This window comes from Catharus ustulatus, chromosome 13 (assembly GCF_009819885.2).
Source record: "Catharus ustulatus isolate bCatUst1 chromosome 13, bCatUst1.pri.v2, whole genome shotgun sequence".
Classification (NCBI taxonomy): domain Eukaryota; kingdom Metazoa; phylum Chordata; class Aves; order Passeriformes; family Turdidae; genus Catharus; species Catharus ustulatus.
This window is the reverse complement of record NC_046233.1, coordinates 18,887,978-18,904,920: the sequence shown is the minus strand read 5'-3', so window position 1 is coordinate 18,904,920 and position 16,943 is coordinate 18,887,978. Positions and strand designations below refer to the sequence as shown.

At 43.7% G+C, this 16,943-nt stretch overlaps 1 protein-coding gene across 1 annotated transcript in view; it reads right to left on the bottom strand.

Annotated features, from left to right (window-relative positions):
• Positions 1-416: 416 nt before the first annotated feature.
• Positions 417-16,943, bottom strand: part of SLC6A1 (solute carrier family 6 member 1) — a 42,857-nt gene continuing 26,330 nt past the window's right edge. Inside the window, exons 4-15 of the mRNA XM_033071383.2 lie at positions 16,557-16,657; positions 15,057-15,166; positions 14,805-14,937; positions 13,390-13,524; positions 13,169-13,272; positions 12,742-12,866; positions 10,693-10,805; positions 8,540-8,671; positions 7,679-7,781; positions 6,309-6,409; positions 4,769-4,936; positions 417-2,841 (exon numbers count right to left, since the gene is read on the bottom strand). Coding sequence (XP_032927274.1) covers positions 2,737-2,841; positions 4,769-4,936; positions 6,309-6,409; positions 7,679-7,781; positions 8,540-8,671; positions 10,693-10,805; positions 12,742-12,866; positions 13,169-13,272; positions 13,390-13,524; positions 14,805-14,937; positions 15,057-15,166; positions 16,557-16,657 — 1,430 coding nt within the window. The 3' untranslated portion in view covers positions 417-2,736. The remainder of the gene's footprint in view (positions 2,842-4,768; positions 4,937-6,308; positions 6,410-7,678; positions 7,782-8,539; positions 8,672-10,692; positions 10,806-12,741; positions 12,867-13,168; positions 13,273-13,389; positions 13,525-14,804; positions 14,938-15,056; positions 15,167-16,556; positions 16,658-16,943) is intronic.

Here is a 16,943-nt window from a genome sequence, read left to right as displayed (position 1 = left end):
GAGCTCTGGAGCCAAGGTTCATGTGCTCATGGAGTGTCCAGCATTGGGATGGCTCCAAAATCAGGGAGGTGCTGCAGCTCACCTCCCACAGCAGCGGGAGAAGTGCACCTGAGTACCGTCCAAAACATTCCAAAATCCATTTTTTCCTTCTCCCAGAGCTCGCTCTGCCATCTTCCCACAGCAGAATGAAAGCAGCAGGATGCCAGGAAGGGCTATTAACTGTCACCTCTTCAGCTCCCTGTATAATGTATGCACAGACTAATTACATTGTAGGAATAGCATGGATTAATTATACACATCACAAGTGGCATACAGCGTTTTGGTGTTTAAAGGATATTTTTAATATAAATGACACATTTGGAACTTGAAAATAGCACAGATTGGGTTTATCCAATGAAAGACTGCAAAATTCTGAATTTAATGTATAATATAACCTTTATTCTTTTTCCTCTAAACTCTTGGAAACTTACATAACAATCGTGCTTTAATTATGACACCGTTTATAGACATTTAAAATGCATCTTAATTTATAAATATTTTACATTTGGTCCATAGAACAGGTTGCAATTTACTAAATAATACTGTACTCTTTTAAACAGGCTCTGTATATATTTTTGAATATGTATATATTACATATATATTTTTATATAGAGATAGATTTGCTTGGTGTTGGATATTTCCTTATTGCAAAAAGCATATATGATCATACAATAATCTTTCTTTTTCAGGGCAAGTACTACAAAAAAGATACAGCTATTCACAGTTTACACACAGTAGTTCTACAACACTAGTTTGTGCTATGTGATAACGTTTGTACAGCTTTTTGCTAAAGAGCAGGTCTGTAAAACATCTGTCATAATTGTTTACAATCAAACATTAAATACTGCATTTTTCTTAGAACAACATGGGACTCGGTTACATTAAACAATAAAGAGAAAGTTGGAGTTTTTATCCTTAGTCTAATGAAATTCACAAGTATGATGTATCATGTGTGATGTCTGTGTAGGATGTGGGGGTTCCTCTAAATCCCAAAGACTTACAGGACATTTGCATCTCAGCTATGGCCGTTTAGGATGGAGCTTAGATCTCGTAGTATTTTACATTTGACCTAGGTATGAAACAGTTTAGAACCTATCCAACATACTCTGAGAGTTTAGGATGTAGCTTGAAATACATGTGTATTATATATATATATTATTTCTACATAATGTGCTTGACATTCTGAGAATAATACCTTATTGCAAGAACATGTTTGTCACCTTCAGACGAGAACAACGAAAAACCCAACATTCACAGGTAACATGTTTTTTGTTTTTTCCACATAGTAGTTCTACATAAATTGTGCTATCTAACATTGTACGGTGCACAAAAAAGTTTGCTGAAAAGCATGTTTTCATTGCACAGTTCTGTCACAGTCATTTACAATCAAACATCACCCTCCCAAAAAAAAAAAAAAAAAAAAAAAAAAAAGAAAAGCCTCCGTGCCTGTCTTATAGCTGCCAAACGAGAAATGCCAAGCGGGGCTCCCTGCATTCCCCACACAGGGAAAACTTCCAGGGGCTGGCCGGGCTCTCTGGCCAGGGCAGGATGGAGCCCAGAGGGGACTGCTGTGGGATCACAGAGCTCTCCCTCGTGCCCTCAGCACCAGCCAGCCCCTGGAAATGGAAATCCCGCTGCTCTCAAAGTGCTGGCCATGCGCGGTTCACCATCGGGAACTGGGAAAGTTCTGTAGCAGGATCAATTGAGCCCTAAATTGGAACTTACAAGAAGCTTCTTGAGATCTTTGAGCCGGTATTTTGGTTTCTATTTTGGTGGCAATGCAACAATAGTAGAGTGATAACAGCATGATAAAAGCTCAGGGAGTCTGAGCTCGAATGGCAAATACTTCGTGTTTTACTCCTGGGAATCTTTAAGAGCTCTTGGCTATTTCTCTGCTAAAAAAGTTAAAAGTTGTATTCCTGCCTCTAACTTTGCTTCACAAAGATATCTTCTTTTTATAAGAAGCAAGATTTGTGTTTTTAAAGAGGTGTATGACCTTGTTTGAAAGTCACCCTGAAAGGCTGAGCACGGCCAGTGTGTTTGGCCTGGGATGCTCTGCCACAAACAACTCAATTTTTGCACTAGGAATGTTTATAAAGGCTGTGCCTGCTCTTAACTGAAGGAAGAGTCTCTTCCCCCCTCAAATGGCCTCAGCTGGAACAAATTTTAAGGGCAGACTTTTGCACTGGAAATCACTTGTTTACAAAATACTCCGTTCTTTTTGTACAAAACAACTCCAAACTTAATTTTACTCCTGCAAAGTCAGAAATAACAGTCTTGGGATTCAGTGGTAAGAAATAGAGATCAACTACTAAAAATCAGCAGCACAAAACTTCAAATAGTCGTGCTAAAAGGTAGATTAAAAAGGTCCTGGCACATCAATTTACAAATTCCAAGGTATGCAACTATCATTGTGAAAGGATAAAAACATTAACAGTCTGTGGATTGCTGGAGAACACAAAAACACTGTCAAACATCTGAGCTCGCGACGGCTGGATCGAACCCATGGCGATTCCCTCGGAGTGGAGATGACCTTGTTGCTTTTTTTCTTTTTTTTCCTTTTTTTTTTAATGTGTATTTTTTTTTTTTTTGCCACTAGAGGTAGGTAATTATATTCTCAGATGTGAATTTGTGGTCATATTCAACCATATTTTTTGTTTTTCTGGAGGAGGAGCGGTTCTTGAACAGCAGAGGAGATTAGATGTAGGCTTCTTTGTTGGCAGAGTTGCTCTGTTGGGCCTGGTCTGGCCCGTTCTCAGGGTGGGTGATGTCTTCACTGGGCTGAATCATCACTTGGATGCGCTGTTCAAAGGACAACAATAAATGTGAGGCAGCCAAAAACTCTTTCCAACCTTACTTTTTTTTTTTTTTAATGTTTAAAGACAATTCTTTACAACTGCCTGTCTTCCCAGGGACCAGCAGTGAGCCTCTTCCACTAAACAGAATTCCAGAATTCCAGCTCTGTCCTGAACATGCCAGGAGGAGCTGAAAAACCCCGTGCCAGATGCTGGATGCCAGCAAGGAGCTTCCCTGGGGAAAAGGAATGAGGAGAGGCTCTGCTGTGAGCCCAGGGGCTGCAGTGGGCACAGTGATGGGCACCAGAGGTGGGCACCAGAGGTGGGCATCTCCCCAGCAGAACTGAGACTCCTCCAGGATAAAACACGTGGAACTCATTTGTATTTCAGAGTGTTTTATTCCTATTCTGTCTTTCCTCATCCTTTTGTCCTCTCTGGTCCTTCAGCCTCTTTGCCCAGCTCACATTTTTATCCCAAAAGAAATCCCAGTTTGCTCCTCAAGCCTCTCACTGGTGCAGCTCCTCCTATCACTTAATAATCACTTAATAATCACTTAATAATCACTTGTCAATGCTTTCAAAAATGAGACCCTAATGCACAACAAGCTGAGATGAGGAACTTTTACCATGGTCTCCCACAGCCTGCTGTACTTTAGGGCAACAGTTCTCCTTTTGCACCTAAAAGTTTCCATAAGACCAAGGGAAATCTATTCAAAATGTAAGAGCTAAGAACAGTAAGCAGGGGGGGGAAAAAAAAAAAAACCCAAAAAACCCCAAAAAACCCAACCAAAAAAAAAAAAAAAAAAAAACAACAAAACCCCAGTGAGTGAGTAAATTTTTTGCAGACTTCTTTGAAGCCTCACTGAGTCCTTCAAAATTTGCTGAAGACAAATATTTGGATCAAGATCTGAGTATTTCATGAGACATCACTCGTCAATTCTGATTAAGATCATCCAGCCCTTTGCAAAGATGGCTCTGTCAGCTGATTTTAGAATATTCCAGAAGTTCTGACAAATCCCTTTTGACAGTCTTTGGTTCCCACAATCACAGAGTGTTTCAGTACTTGGGCTGGAGAACTGGCTGTGATGTACAGGAGGAGCTGGAGAGGGAAAACTGAGGATCCACCTGGATTAAAAAAATGAGGTGTGCTGATTGTAGGTGGTGTCTGAACAGTGTGTGGGGCAATAAGGTGGGAAATATTTCCCACTCCTTTAGCAGCACATCTTTGAGGACCTCAGAACCGACTGAAATAGAAACTGACTGAAAAAAACCCCGACTCTCTTCTGTGAGAAGTGTTAGCTCCTTTTAAAAACCAGGATGAGCAATCAGGAAGAGGCTGAGAACAACGAGAAAAAAAGCCCCTAATGTTCTCCATGAAACACAAATCCCCCAAATGAAGGCTGAAGGGAAGAGCTCCCAAGACACTTCGTGCCCTCCCTCCCGGCTCAGCAGAGCAGGGCAGGTGTGACTGTGGAGCAGGTGAAATGCAGCAGCTGAAGCCTTGGGGGCCACCAGGGAGATGCAGAGCAGAGTCCCTGAGCAGACCCTGCAGAGCAGAGCTGTGGGGTTAGTCCTGGTTAGCTGTGGGGATTAGTCCTGGTTTTGATCCCAGCTCCCCAGAGCTCCCCCGCCTTGACCCGTGTCTCGCCTTAATCAGGACAAATTTCCGTATTTTGCAAACTGCTCCTCTCTTTTCTAGGTGTGAGGAGCTGCAATGCCAAGTGTCTGCAGCTGCCAGAGCAGAGCAAGGACCCTGTGGAAGGTGGGGAATTGTTCAGCAGCTCATGGCTCAGACACTCTCATGTCTTTTGGTCGGCGCTGTTAAGATTTTCTTAGCTCAAAGCAAAATAACTGAGGAGGGAAATAGATGTCAGAAAAGAAGTGCCCAGCAATCTGGTTGCAGGGGTGCCAGGGGGTGGGGCCAGGCAGACTTACCTGTTTTAGGGAGCCTTTCAGGGTTAGGAACATGTATGCCATGTAGCCGGGTATCAGCACCATAGAGGACAGGGCCATGAACCAGCCGACCCCCTGGCCCCATTTTGGGAACACGTAGCTCCCCATGGTCAGGGGGGTCATCTGCACAGCACTGAAGAGGAACACTCCCTGCAAAAGCAGAAGGGAGGGTTTGGGGTGAGATTCCCACAGTGTTCTGCCTCCAAGAGTTTTTGTGCTTCCCAAGGCGAATGTTTCCCATTAATGCTGTATTTTCCCATATAAACCTGCACCTCAGGTGATCCAGGTGTGCTCTGGTTGCAGTGAATCCCTGGGATAACCTGCACAGGGGCAGCAGGGGAAAGCAGGGATCCTGGGAATACCTGTGGTGCCACTGAGCAGCAGCCACGGTGCTCTTGGGATGCTCTCCAGTGATGCCCTGCAGACATGGAATTCCATGGGCTAGCCCCAGGGAAAACTCCCATGTCTGGCTCAAATGTCTGAACCAGCCAGGAAAACCTGCTAAAGTGAACCAGGAGAGAGGGAGGCTCCTTCTGACCCCAGGCTGAGCCCTTGTCAGGACAGATTCCCAGAGCAGATGCAGAGGCAGATTTTTATCCCTGCTCTGAGCTGGGCTGGGCAGCACATTCTGCTGAGTTCTGGACAAATCTGGCCAGTTGTACAATGCTGGGCATCTTCCTCCTTCCTCCTTCCACTAAAATAAAATGTATTTCTTACACCCTTCTGAATGCTTGTTTCTACAAAAATGAAATCTGCTTGATCTGGGGAGGGATGACTCAAGGAACCCCCAAAGTGAACACATTTCTGTGTCTCTTTAGTGCTCCTCATTTGCTTTTCTCTGCTTAAATTCTGGCCCATGTGTAACAGTGGCTGCTGGATTAGTTTGTTACATTACATCTGGGCTCAGTGTATGTGCTGTGAATTTACATTTCTTTGCTTATTACTTCACAAAGTACTGAATGGAATTAACTGGGTAAATTTTAGAATGAGGAAAAGGCTGTCCTGTGGTTTCCAGTACAGATTGCTTACAGGGTTTGCCAGAAAACCAACAGCAATGTAGTATGAAATGATTAATATATGCCACAGAATCCCATGAGGGAAGAACACAAGTTTGGAACCCTGCTCTGTCACAAGAAGCACCTATGGAGGAACTCAGTTTACAGAATGTTGGTATTTTTGTGTATTTGGAAAATTTAGATTTTAGATTGCTAAATTCTATTTTGTAATAGTACAAAAAAAAAAAAAGTTGTCAAGTTGTTCCTTACAGTTTTCTAACTCTGCCAATCAACCTCTTGAGCATTTCCAGAGGCCTAATAAAAATCTAGCTTTCTCTTTGGGGCACAAGCTTCCTCTAATGACAAATAAGCTTTTTGCTTATTGCCTTCAATGGAATTGCTCAAATCTTAAAAAAGGAGTGAGGGCAGGACTAATATGAACCTGTGGGGGTGGGAATGACAAGGCTGCAGCACCCAGGTCACTCATTTACGTCCTTTCAAACAGAGAATAAAAGTTTGTTCCTTACTGCCACAATGATAGGAGTGAAAAAGGACCAGCAGAGCTTCCACCAGATGCAGGGTCTGTATCCCACCATCTCTTGGATGTTGTCATAAAATCTGTTAACACCTGGATATGGAGATAAGAAACAGCACAGAAACATAGCAGGTAATGGAGCTGACTGGAAGCTCAGGGGTTTGGAGAGACATTGTCATAAATTACAATTGTATTTGGAAGCTCTACAAAGATCTCCAGACTTTTCCTCTGTCTGGATAGGAGATAAAAAAAGTGCAAGTCAAAAGCACCAAAAATCACCTGTTCTCACTCTTCCACATCATAATTTATTAAATAGAGACCAGCAAACTCATTCCATGCAAAATGAGGCAGTTGTACGTGGGAAGGTCAGGTGCAAGAAACACCCTGGATTGATTTCAACTCTAGGTCATATTAGAATCAGAAATTTAGGGCCTGTTTTACAATTATAAAAACCCCCAACCCATCCCAGCCTAAACCAGCTTCATTCCAGTGCACACCATGCACGGGCACCACACAGGATCTGAGACCCTCCTGCTGCTGCTGCTCTGCACCAGCTTCCCAAAGCTGGCTCTGTCACATATTTATGGCTTTGGTTTCTTCATGGGCAGAGCCTGGAGCTGGTAATTCCAAGGTGTGTTCAAGCCCTTTATGGACCATCCACTTCAGCTCCTTGCTGGGTCCCTCCCAGCTCAGAATATTCTGCGATTTCTGGGATAATTTTGGTGTATTTTTCCATTTGCTGGGTTCACCAGCAGTGCCTCTCCCCTGTCAAATGCTGTTCCACCTCTCAGTCCCACCACAGTCCAGCTGGAAGGCTCCAGTTCTCCAGCTCTGGAGCAGCTGGAGTGCCCAGGTGAGGATGGAAGCTCCTCAGAGGAGCTGGCACAGCTCTGAGGTGACAATATCCCACAGATCCATCCATCCTTAGAGGCAGAGTCTGCCAGTCCAAGCCTCAGGATACTTCAAGGTAATTATTCCCTAACTGACCAAGGAGCCTGGCTCACTGCAGGACCCTGGAGCGAGAGAATTTCTGGAAAAACCGAATATTACAAATCCCAAGAGCCCCAGGGCAATATGTGCCCAACACCTCTGAAGATCCAGGCTTCCCAAAGGAGTGGGACAGGAAAAGAGAGGAAATATCACCTTGTGAATATTCCTGAAACACTCCACAGCTCCCAGGCCTCTAGGTAAGGTGTTTAAAAGGCAGCAGCACCTTCCACAAGCCAACTTGGAATTATTTCCACAGAAACCAAGGCCACTTTTAGTTCCACCCCCAGCACGTGCACACTCAACCACAGATCAGAGGGTGAATTATCCTTGGGGTGTGTAAAGTTAGGGAAAAAATCCAAACAGGTTGTTTACCATAGCACCAGGATATCGAGATGCACTCAAAGAATACAAGGAACAGGAGACTCATTCCACTGGCAGAGTAGTAGTCAAAAAGCTTAAACACATAGATTCCACCCTAAAACAGAAAAGAAAGTATTAAAAATAGAGCAACACCTCCTGCTTCAGAAGGTAAGGTACAAACTAAGTGGTGGATAGGTTAGGGGCCTATCACTGTAAATTAAACAGGTTAAATTCTTTTAGGGCTTGAGGTCAATCCTGACAAAATTAGGATTGCTGCCATTTAAATGGAAAAGTTTAATTTTGCTTTTTGCTCTTTTAATCCTAATTGAATCATTAATCATTTCCCTCAAATAGTTTGTGACGTCAGCATCTTCAGCTGCCATTTTTTGGGCTGTAAGAGTGTGGGGATGACCCCAAGTTTGCTCCCCCAATTCACTTTTGTTTCCATCTCTGGGCCCTGAGGCAGTGAGGTGTCCTTGATTCCCAGGCTGCAGAGGAATTGTTGTGTGTGCCCAGAATGGGAGAGCAGCAGCTGACACTGGGTGTGGAGTTTGGAGTTCTGCACTGAAGAACTGCAGGATTGCAAATACATGTAAAATATAAGAGCTAATAATAAGCTAAAATAATAAGCTAAAATCCTAATATAAAATAAACAATCCTAATACAAATAAATAAAATATAAATAAAAATATCAAAGCTGAACTCCCAAAGCATCGCAGGGAGCACAGGGTGCTCTACTCTGAAGCTGCCAAAATCCTGGGTAGCGCCAATCCCTGGCAGCTCAGTGATTCCTGGCTGCACTGGGGAAGGGAGAATGATGCTGGTGGTGGCAGACCCAGGTGCCCAGGGTCCCCCAGGTCCCCCAGGCAGTACCTGAGTGATGTTGGACAGCCCTATGACGTAGGACACGATGCACACCACGGCGATGAAGAGCTCGCGGCGGTTGCGCAGCAGCTTGGGGAACTCGTCCACCAGGGCAGTGATGAACCCTTCCACGGTGCAGAACTGCAAGGGAAGGGCACAGAACACAGTGCAGAGCCCTGCCAGGGCATGGCCTCTGGGGCAGCACTTTGGGCTTGGACCCTTGGCTGGCCTGAGGCTGCAGCCGTCCAACGAGAAGGGAAAATTCACTTGACTGCAGTGGAAGCTCTGCTCCTGAATATCCTTGTTTCTGTCTGAAGAGATCTGTGCAGAAGATTTCCAGCTCGAGGAACACTCAAAATTCTAATCCCTGAGCTGTTGCTTTTGCTCTCTGAACAGGAACTGCTCTTTTTTTTTGTAATAAAGATGATAAACCTACAGTTGAGGGTTTTCATCCCTCAATCCTACCAAATAAAATTCTTTTTATGTGATTTACTCACTTACCAACACACGAAGTCTAACCAGATTGGTGCTTCATGCAGAAGCTTAAAGATTCTCATAAGATTCTCATATGTTTCTCATATGTAATAAATCAAATATTCTATCATTTGTATCCCCAGAAAACATTTTTGTTGAGGCCGTGTCCTTCAAATGGAAATCATGGGCACATTCCAGAATCCTTCTGTGTGTATATATTGAGATAAATGTTATCATTATGCTGGCTGAAATTGTGAAAACCAGGAGGTAAGTAAAGTTTTATTAATTTTCAGCAGAGCAAGTAGAATTCAACCAATGGTTACAGCCCCTGTAAATTACAGTGTATGAAACGTTTCAGTGACAGACAGAAAATGCAGAAAGCATGACAGCCTGTAGATATATATTCTTTTTAATAATATTAGACCACCTTCCTCAGCTGTTAGTTGCCTGGAGACAAGTGCTTTCAAGAATATTTTTGACCCAATTAATTTCACAGCAGTTTCCCCCCAGACTGAGCAATGAGTTTTAATGTCAAGCCTGAAGCTCACTGAAAAACAAAGAAATAGAAAGTGCACATTTTCAACTTTCTTTCATCTGCCAGGATAAAATGCCCTCTTGGTCTTTTTGTGTTCACAGGCAGCTTGGATTTATAGCAAATGATGGATTTTCTCTCCTGCAAGCCTGGTCCAGTGCTAAGGCAGTAAATCCCATATTCCTCTACGTGCTGGGAGGGCTGTGCTAGGAACTGGGAATGCTGGTTTGCCAACTGCAGCTGATTGCAAGTGAATTTACACATCTGCCTAGGACTGCTGTCATAAAAATGATCCAACAGTTCAGCAGCCCTGACCAAGTCCTCCAAGTATTGCTTGTAAAATAAGCAGGGTGCTCTCCTAAATGCTGCCACTGGGGTTATTCTATTAAAATTAGCACTGATTAACAAAAGGTTTTGTTGGACATAGTTATTTCTAAAGGGTTTCCCCTTGTGCTGTGTGCTTTTTTATTTATTTCACAGTCAACATGTCTAATGATTCCATGTCTTAATTATGTAATAGTTTAATCTAGACAGAGAATATCTTGGATTTGCAAAACCCCAGGCTTGAGGCTCCTCATTCATTTCCAGTTGTCAGATACCACCCAGAGCTTAGGTAAAGCCTGAACCAAACATTTGTGATCCTTTTCCTTGGGAAGAGAATTCCAGAACACATCATAACACAAAATGTCCTCAGCAGTGATCACACTGCCCATGAATTAACTCCAGATATAAAAATGGAACCTGTGCTGTGCCTTTTTGCTGCAGTGGTGAGTTCTGGAGCTGCCTTTCAGAAATACCTGTGGCATCTAAATCTTGTAAAACAATATCCCAGTGTTTCCTACACAGCTGAACATCGCTCAGGTATTTTTAATATTGTGATTTAACAGAGGATATTTCAAAGGTAAGCTGCTTTTTGCCTGCAGAATAAATTTTCTGCTCGTTTTTCATATGCTTCGTGAAAGAGCTAAAGTGTTTAAGCATCAGTTTTTTACTCAGTCTTTCCTCAGTGCCTCCTGCTCTTTATCTGATTATTCCAGGGACTGTCCTGCCCCGCTTCCAGCTGGCAGTGGAGAGCACAGGGAGAGCCCCTGTGGCAGCAAATGTGTATTTTCCTTTGTTTTCACCCCATTTTCATGTGCATTTTCATCTGTTTTACCTGGCTGTCAATGCCGAGCATGAGCAGCATGGAGAAGAAGAGTATTGCCCACAAAGGGGAGATGGGCAACTGTGTCACTGCCTCTGGGTAAGCCAGGAATGCCAGTCCAGGGCCTGGGGGACAAACAGGAGACAGAGCATCAGTGGGGAGGGCAGGGCTGGTTCTGCTCCTGTGAGCTGTGGGGTGGCTCTGGACACAGCCCCTGAGCAGGGATCTCAGCTCTTCAGTGCTCCTGACCACCAGGGCGCTGTGAGGACCTGGCTCCCAAATGAACCAGCCAAAACCAAAAGAAAACCACCCCCAAAACCCCCAGAGCCAACCAACCAGCACACTGAATGCAGTTCAGAAGCTGCTCCTGAGACAGCCCCTGCACAGCCAGGGCAGCAGTGTTATCCTGGGCTAGGTTACATCTTCAGCCCTGCTCAGCTCTGTCCCCTCGAGCAGGCTTTGACAGCTGCACCCTCCTGCTTTGCACCGCTCACAAGAGAAACACAGACAGCTCAGAAATGGAGAAGACACTTTCCAGCATTCCCAGCACTCCCATTCACCGTCCCATTCCATTCACTCCCTCAAATACACATCTTAATAAACTCTGTAGCTGTGGACAGCCAAAGTTTTTCATTTTTCTTCTTGCTAACTGCTGATGGGGGGCAGAGGGTTGGAAGGAGAATATAATTTCCTGTTTAAAAGGAGTTTTTTTGTTCTTAGGGCATAGCTGGACCTCAGGGTCATAGGGAAAACTGGCAAATTTAATAAACACAGAGATAAAGCTCATGTGCTTCATCTAAGGAGTGTCTCTGATTTTTCAGTTTCCATTAAAAGTCTGTCAGTGACAAGTGCTTGCTCACAGCTCCCAAACCAGTGGAGCAAGGGTGGCATCAACACCTGGATTGTCAAAACCTAATGAGGAGTTTGAAGCAATTAATTCCTACCAAGAGCAGACATAATTGGAAAGCAGTTCAGAAAGCATTCCAAATAGCAGTGCCAAAAGCAAGATAAACTTCAGATAAAAATGTTAATTTTACTCTTTTTTGCATTCCACAGAAATGCAGCTACAGCTTTTAATAATACTCTTTGTTTTATAAGACTGTATAAAAGATGGCAAAACAACCCCTCATGGTGGTAAAATCTGGCACCAGCCTCCCAGCTTGCTAAGAAAAATAGAAGCCTTAATTAAAAGGTCAAATTTTTAAATATCCTTTGCAATTAGTGGTCATGGGCATCTCTCAGAGGTCTGTTATCAGATGTACTTAATATGATGTAAAAATATTGTTGTGTTTGCAGGTGTAGCCTTCATACAAGTCTATCCGTATCAAAGACATAAATCCAAAAAGCTTATTTCACACACCACTGCCTTTCCAGAGCAGCTTTTAATAACAGTGCCTGCCATCATCTTTTTCACCTAATCTCTTTGTATGTGTAATTTATTGAAGAATATTTTTAGGGCTTGAATTCTCTCCTTTTCTAACTGAGGAGATATTGCAGTGAGCTGTGTCTGCTAACACAGTCATCCAGATTTTGTCCACCAGTGAGTTCCAACCAAGCTTTGAGCTATGAGATCCCTCCCTGTGGCCAGAACTGCTAAGTGAGTATCTGGTGCACCAGCTGGGTTAGGGCAGCCATCTGCTCTGCTGCTTTAAGCTTTTTCAGCTGGAAGACAGACAAGAAACTGCAAGGAATAACAGAATCCTCCCATGGACATCTCCCTGCCCTGAATAAAATGTCTTTGATGGTACAGAGCCACTGAAATAGGTGTAGGTGAGAACAGGTGAGAAATGGATCTGCCTCAAAGGGCTTAACCTCAAGAAATGGGAAAAGGAATTAAAACCCAAATGAAATGGAAAATATTAGCTTAAAAAACACCCCATAATGGGCAGCATTCCTCCTGCTCTGCCTGGAGTGGGCTGGGACAGGACTTTTCCTTCTGCCATCGGGAGAGTGAAGGACAGGGAGCTGAGGAGCTGTGAGGAGGGATTTTGAGCAGTCACACGAGCATCCTACAAGCAAAAAATAATTGATGCACAGCTTAGAGGAAAAGAGATCAGGTACCTGATGCTGCAACATCTGCAATTGGCCTCTTTGTGACATTGGCCATGAATCCCACAATGGAGAAGATGACAAAGCCAGCAAACATGCTCGTGCATGAGTTTATGCAGCACACTATGATGGAGTCCCTGAAACAAAGGGAAGGGGCTTTAAGCAGCTGGGAATGCAAAGGTTCATCTTTCTTGGTTTGTTTGTTTTTTTGTTCCTGAGGAAAGATTTCATGATTTAGGATTTCACAGTTTGGGCTCCATTTCATGCTGAGGAAGTCTCTCCCATTGGTGTAAATGCAGTTTCACATCTCATCCCCAGCCAGATAGAGCAGTTAATATTCAATGCTAAACTTTATTTCAATTATCTGTACACAGAGACAGAACTCAGCTCCAGCTGAGACAGGCAAGTGCTACTGCAATATGTGCAATCATCTGCTTACCTGTAAACATTATTGTGGAAAGGGTTGTAACTTCCAAGGGCAATCAGTGAACCAAGACCCAAACCGTAGGAGAAGAAAATCTGTGTGGCAGCATCCAGCCAAACCTGATTGCAGGAAACAATTTTAAAAAAAATCTGTTTCTGCACTTGAGGAGCAGGTCATATGTCTGAAAGGGGAACAGTGAGGAGTGAAACTTTTGTTTATTAGGGAGGAATATTTACCTCAGAGTCTGAAAGCTTACTGAAGTTGGGAGTTATATAGAATAAAATGCCTTCCTTTGCTCCAGGCAGTGTTACACCACGGAAGAACAAGATAAGCAGCATAACATAGGGATAAGTTGCAGAGAAATATACCACCTGATGTGAAGAAACAAGACAGTGTAAGTGTGCAAGGAAGGATGATCAAAAATATTTGCACCCTGTAAATACTCTAGCAGCAACTGAGGCTCTTAAAATTGAGGCATTTTTCAATGAAAAAGCTTGGGAAGTGCCTACAGCAAAATTCCCTGAACTCCAGGTCTAAAGGCAGGAGGCTGTTGCCTAATTTTCAGCACAGAGAACAGAGTGGACTAGGATATTTTCACACTTTTTTGGGGGGTATTTAACACAAGGAAATCCTGAAAGCACGAGGATCATGGCACCAGGATCCTGCTTGTAAAACCACAGTTTTATGGAGAGAGTTTTTTTCCCACTCTCTCCTCCTGTATATTACAGGTTCCTGCTTTCTTGCCTTTTCAGAGGTCCTATTAAAAGCCCTTTCTGAAGTCAAACTCAGCCCTCTTTTTTCCCTCTTTGTGCACTGGAGACAGGAGAGAGAAAATGGTTTGCTCTGAGCTTGGCTAAGCCCTGCTCAACACAGTTTGAGGTGGGTCAGAGTTATAACCTCTCGTCAGAAGCTAACAATCCATTCCTTCAGTGGGAAGAAATCCCAGTGCTCTGCACCAGACCTGAGCTCTTCTAACCCAGCCCTTCAGCTGACACCAGACCCCATTGCTGTGGCTTTTCATTTCCTTAGCATTTCTCCCACTGGGGAGAGGCATGAGCCAATGTCAGATGTTGCTGCTCCTTCATTCAGAAAGGCCTCTCAATGACATAATTTCCTTTAACTGACTAGTAAATCCTTTAATTTGTAAATCCTGATTTCCACTCACACCCAGGCAGCCCCCAAGAAGCACAGAAATTCTGTGAAAGGACCTCAAACTTTTCTCACTCACATGAGGAGAGGTGGGAGCAGCTCTTCCCAACACTTCCTTCCGCACCCAGGTCCAGCAAGAGCTGTGCAATAAATGCACAATTCTTGCTCAAACCAAACCACTTCCCCCTCACTCTACTGCTATCCAAACCAGCTGGAATATTCATCCTAGGAACAAGCAGGAATATTTTTAGCTGATTTTATACCTGGCCAAGCCACAAGGCCTGTAAGTGAAGCATCCACAGCTCTGGTCTGACCTAGCTACAGAGGAGCCAACTCTCTAAAACATGGGGCTGTATCAATCCAAGAAAACACAAATTAAATACTTCACAGAGCTCTGATAGCCAAACTGCTCCCAGCGCGTCTTACCTCAAGAAATTTCAGAATATTTGAGCAAAACGGGCATTTTTAATTGAAAGGTATTTACAGTACTTTTAAATCTTACCTTTCCAGTCCAGCCTACCCCCTTCCAGATACAAAAATACACCAGAATCCAGGCGATTGCCAGGGTGATTGCCAGTGGCCATCGGATTTGCCCGGGCTTTTCCAAGCCATCGGTCATTTGGTGCATGTTGCGTCTGGAACGAGCCAACAGAACATTTGGGCCTTTGGCAAGGAATTGAGAGGATGAAATAGGGAGGATAGCAAGGAGGTCCTGGGACATGCAGGGAAGAAGGGAGGAAGATGATGAGCTTACTCCCAGAACTCCACCACGGCACTTGTCATGTTGGTGGTGTTGGCTAAGGTGTAGTTGGAGAAGCAGCGCTCGGTGTTCCAGGGGTTCTCACAGTGTTTCCAAGGAAGGGTCTGGTGGAGGAAGAGAACCAACAACCTCCAGTCAAACACTTTCTAAACAAGAATTACCTCAAGTGTCTCTTTCTCTGCTAGAACTGACAGCTGAGTGCAGAACTAAAGCACCTGGAGCTCTGCAGACATTGATCTCCCCGGGGTGAAAGTTATTTAGATTCCTATCAGTTGTGGGAGGCAGGTGTGGAAATCTCCCTTTTTTTCTTAAACCTAGCAGCCCAATCACTCTGCATTCAGTACACTCACCATGAGAGTATATTGAGGCAGCAGAAAGGACCTCCTGGAGGTCCTGGTACCTCTTGTTGCACAAGAGATAATAAAATTGGCGTAGTTATCGATCAGGGATTTGCATTTTCCCCTCAGGTCAGGGGGTAACTAGAAAAAGCTAAAATGTGTATTTGCTACGTGCATGTTCTGCACGTGTCCATCCCATCTTTCAGAAGTTCTGAGGAGCAGAACCTGTTCCTCATGGTGTCCATTAGAATGAGCCTCATTTACATACAATTTATAGATTCTTCTGATGGCAATTGTTGGAAAATCCTCTCACAGAACTGTTGTATCAGGGCACCACGTGCTTTATACACAGGGATAAGAGGCTTCAAGGGAATTAGAAGTCAATATTCATTGAACATGGGCCACAAGAAACACTTCCAGACTCTGCCTGACCTTTCCCATCAATAACAATTCTGAGGACAACAAAGCAGAAATGGTCATGTCACTCCCAGACAGTAATTAATGCAAATTTGATCAAGGCAAAATTCTTTAAAGCCAAGAACAAGCAATCATGAGCAAAATTTATAGAAGAGACAATTGAACAATGATGCATTAATTATATACAACTTATGTAAGAATGCTTCCTCAGATGGCCAAACCCCACAAATCAGACAAGACTTACTCAGCTGATGAATCACCCTTGAGGGGGAAAAAAAGGCAGCTAAAAATAAAGTAAACAGGAAAGAAAACAAAGCAAAAATAACAGCAATGAATGGAAGTTCAGGGCTAATCAAATCAGACCTTCCATTCCATGGAGGTTTCTTTAATAAACCCCTCCATCACTAAATCACATTGTAATGATACTATTTCCCAAAGAACTCATGTTTGTGTGGCTGCTACTGGAGAAATAAAACAGTTAGTTGTACACTAGAATTTTTCTTGGGGGAGTGACTGGTCTGTAAGCTCAGTGTTCCTTCTTGTGGAGATGAAAAAAAATTAAAAGGGATTTTTACAAAATATGGGTTTTTTTCCCCAGTAAGAATGGATTATGCCCAGTTTTCTGTGTGTGCTATGTTAATCTCACACATCTTCACTGAGGCAGATTAGTGATGTATCCATATTTTACTTGGCTTTACATCCAGGAAACAATTTCCCATCCCCTCTGACACACACTTACAGTGGTAAAGGAATTATACAGGTAGTATATGGCCCACGAAATAATCACAATGTAGTAAATATTTAGCCAAAAGGACAGGACTGCAGCAGCCAGCCCCACACCTGTAAGGAAAACAAAGAGAAATAAAACAAGAGAAGAGCTGCAGTTCAGGGCAAACACATCACATGGGGCAGGCAGCACTTGGGAAATGCTACAGAAGTGAGAATTGCAGAAGTGCCATCCCACAAAGGTCATTATTTGGGTGATGGCTCAGCCGCCCATGAGTTCACTGCCTGTTCAGCTCTCCCTGTGGTGCAGTCCCACCTGCTGCTGCTGAGAGTTCCTTGGCATGTTTTAGTCCCAGGAAAAAGAGTTCAATCAGCTCCTTCTCTGGAACAGCAGCCCCCC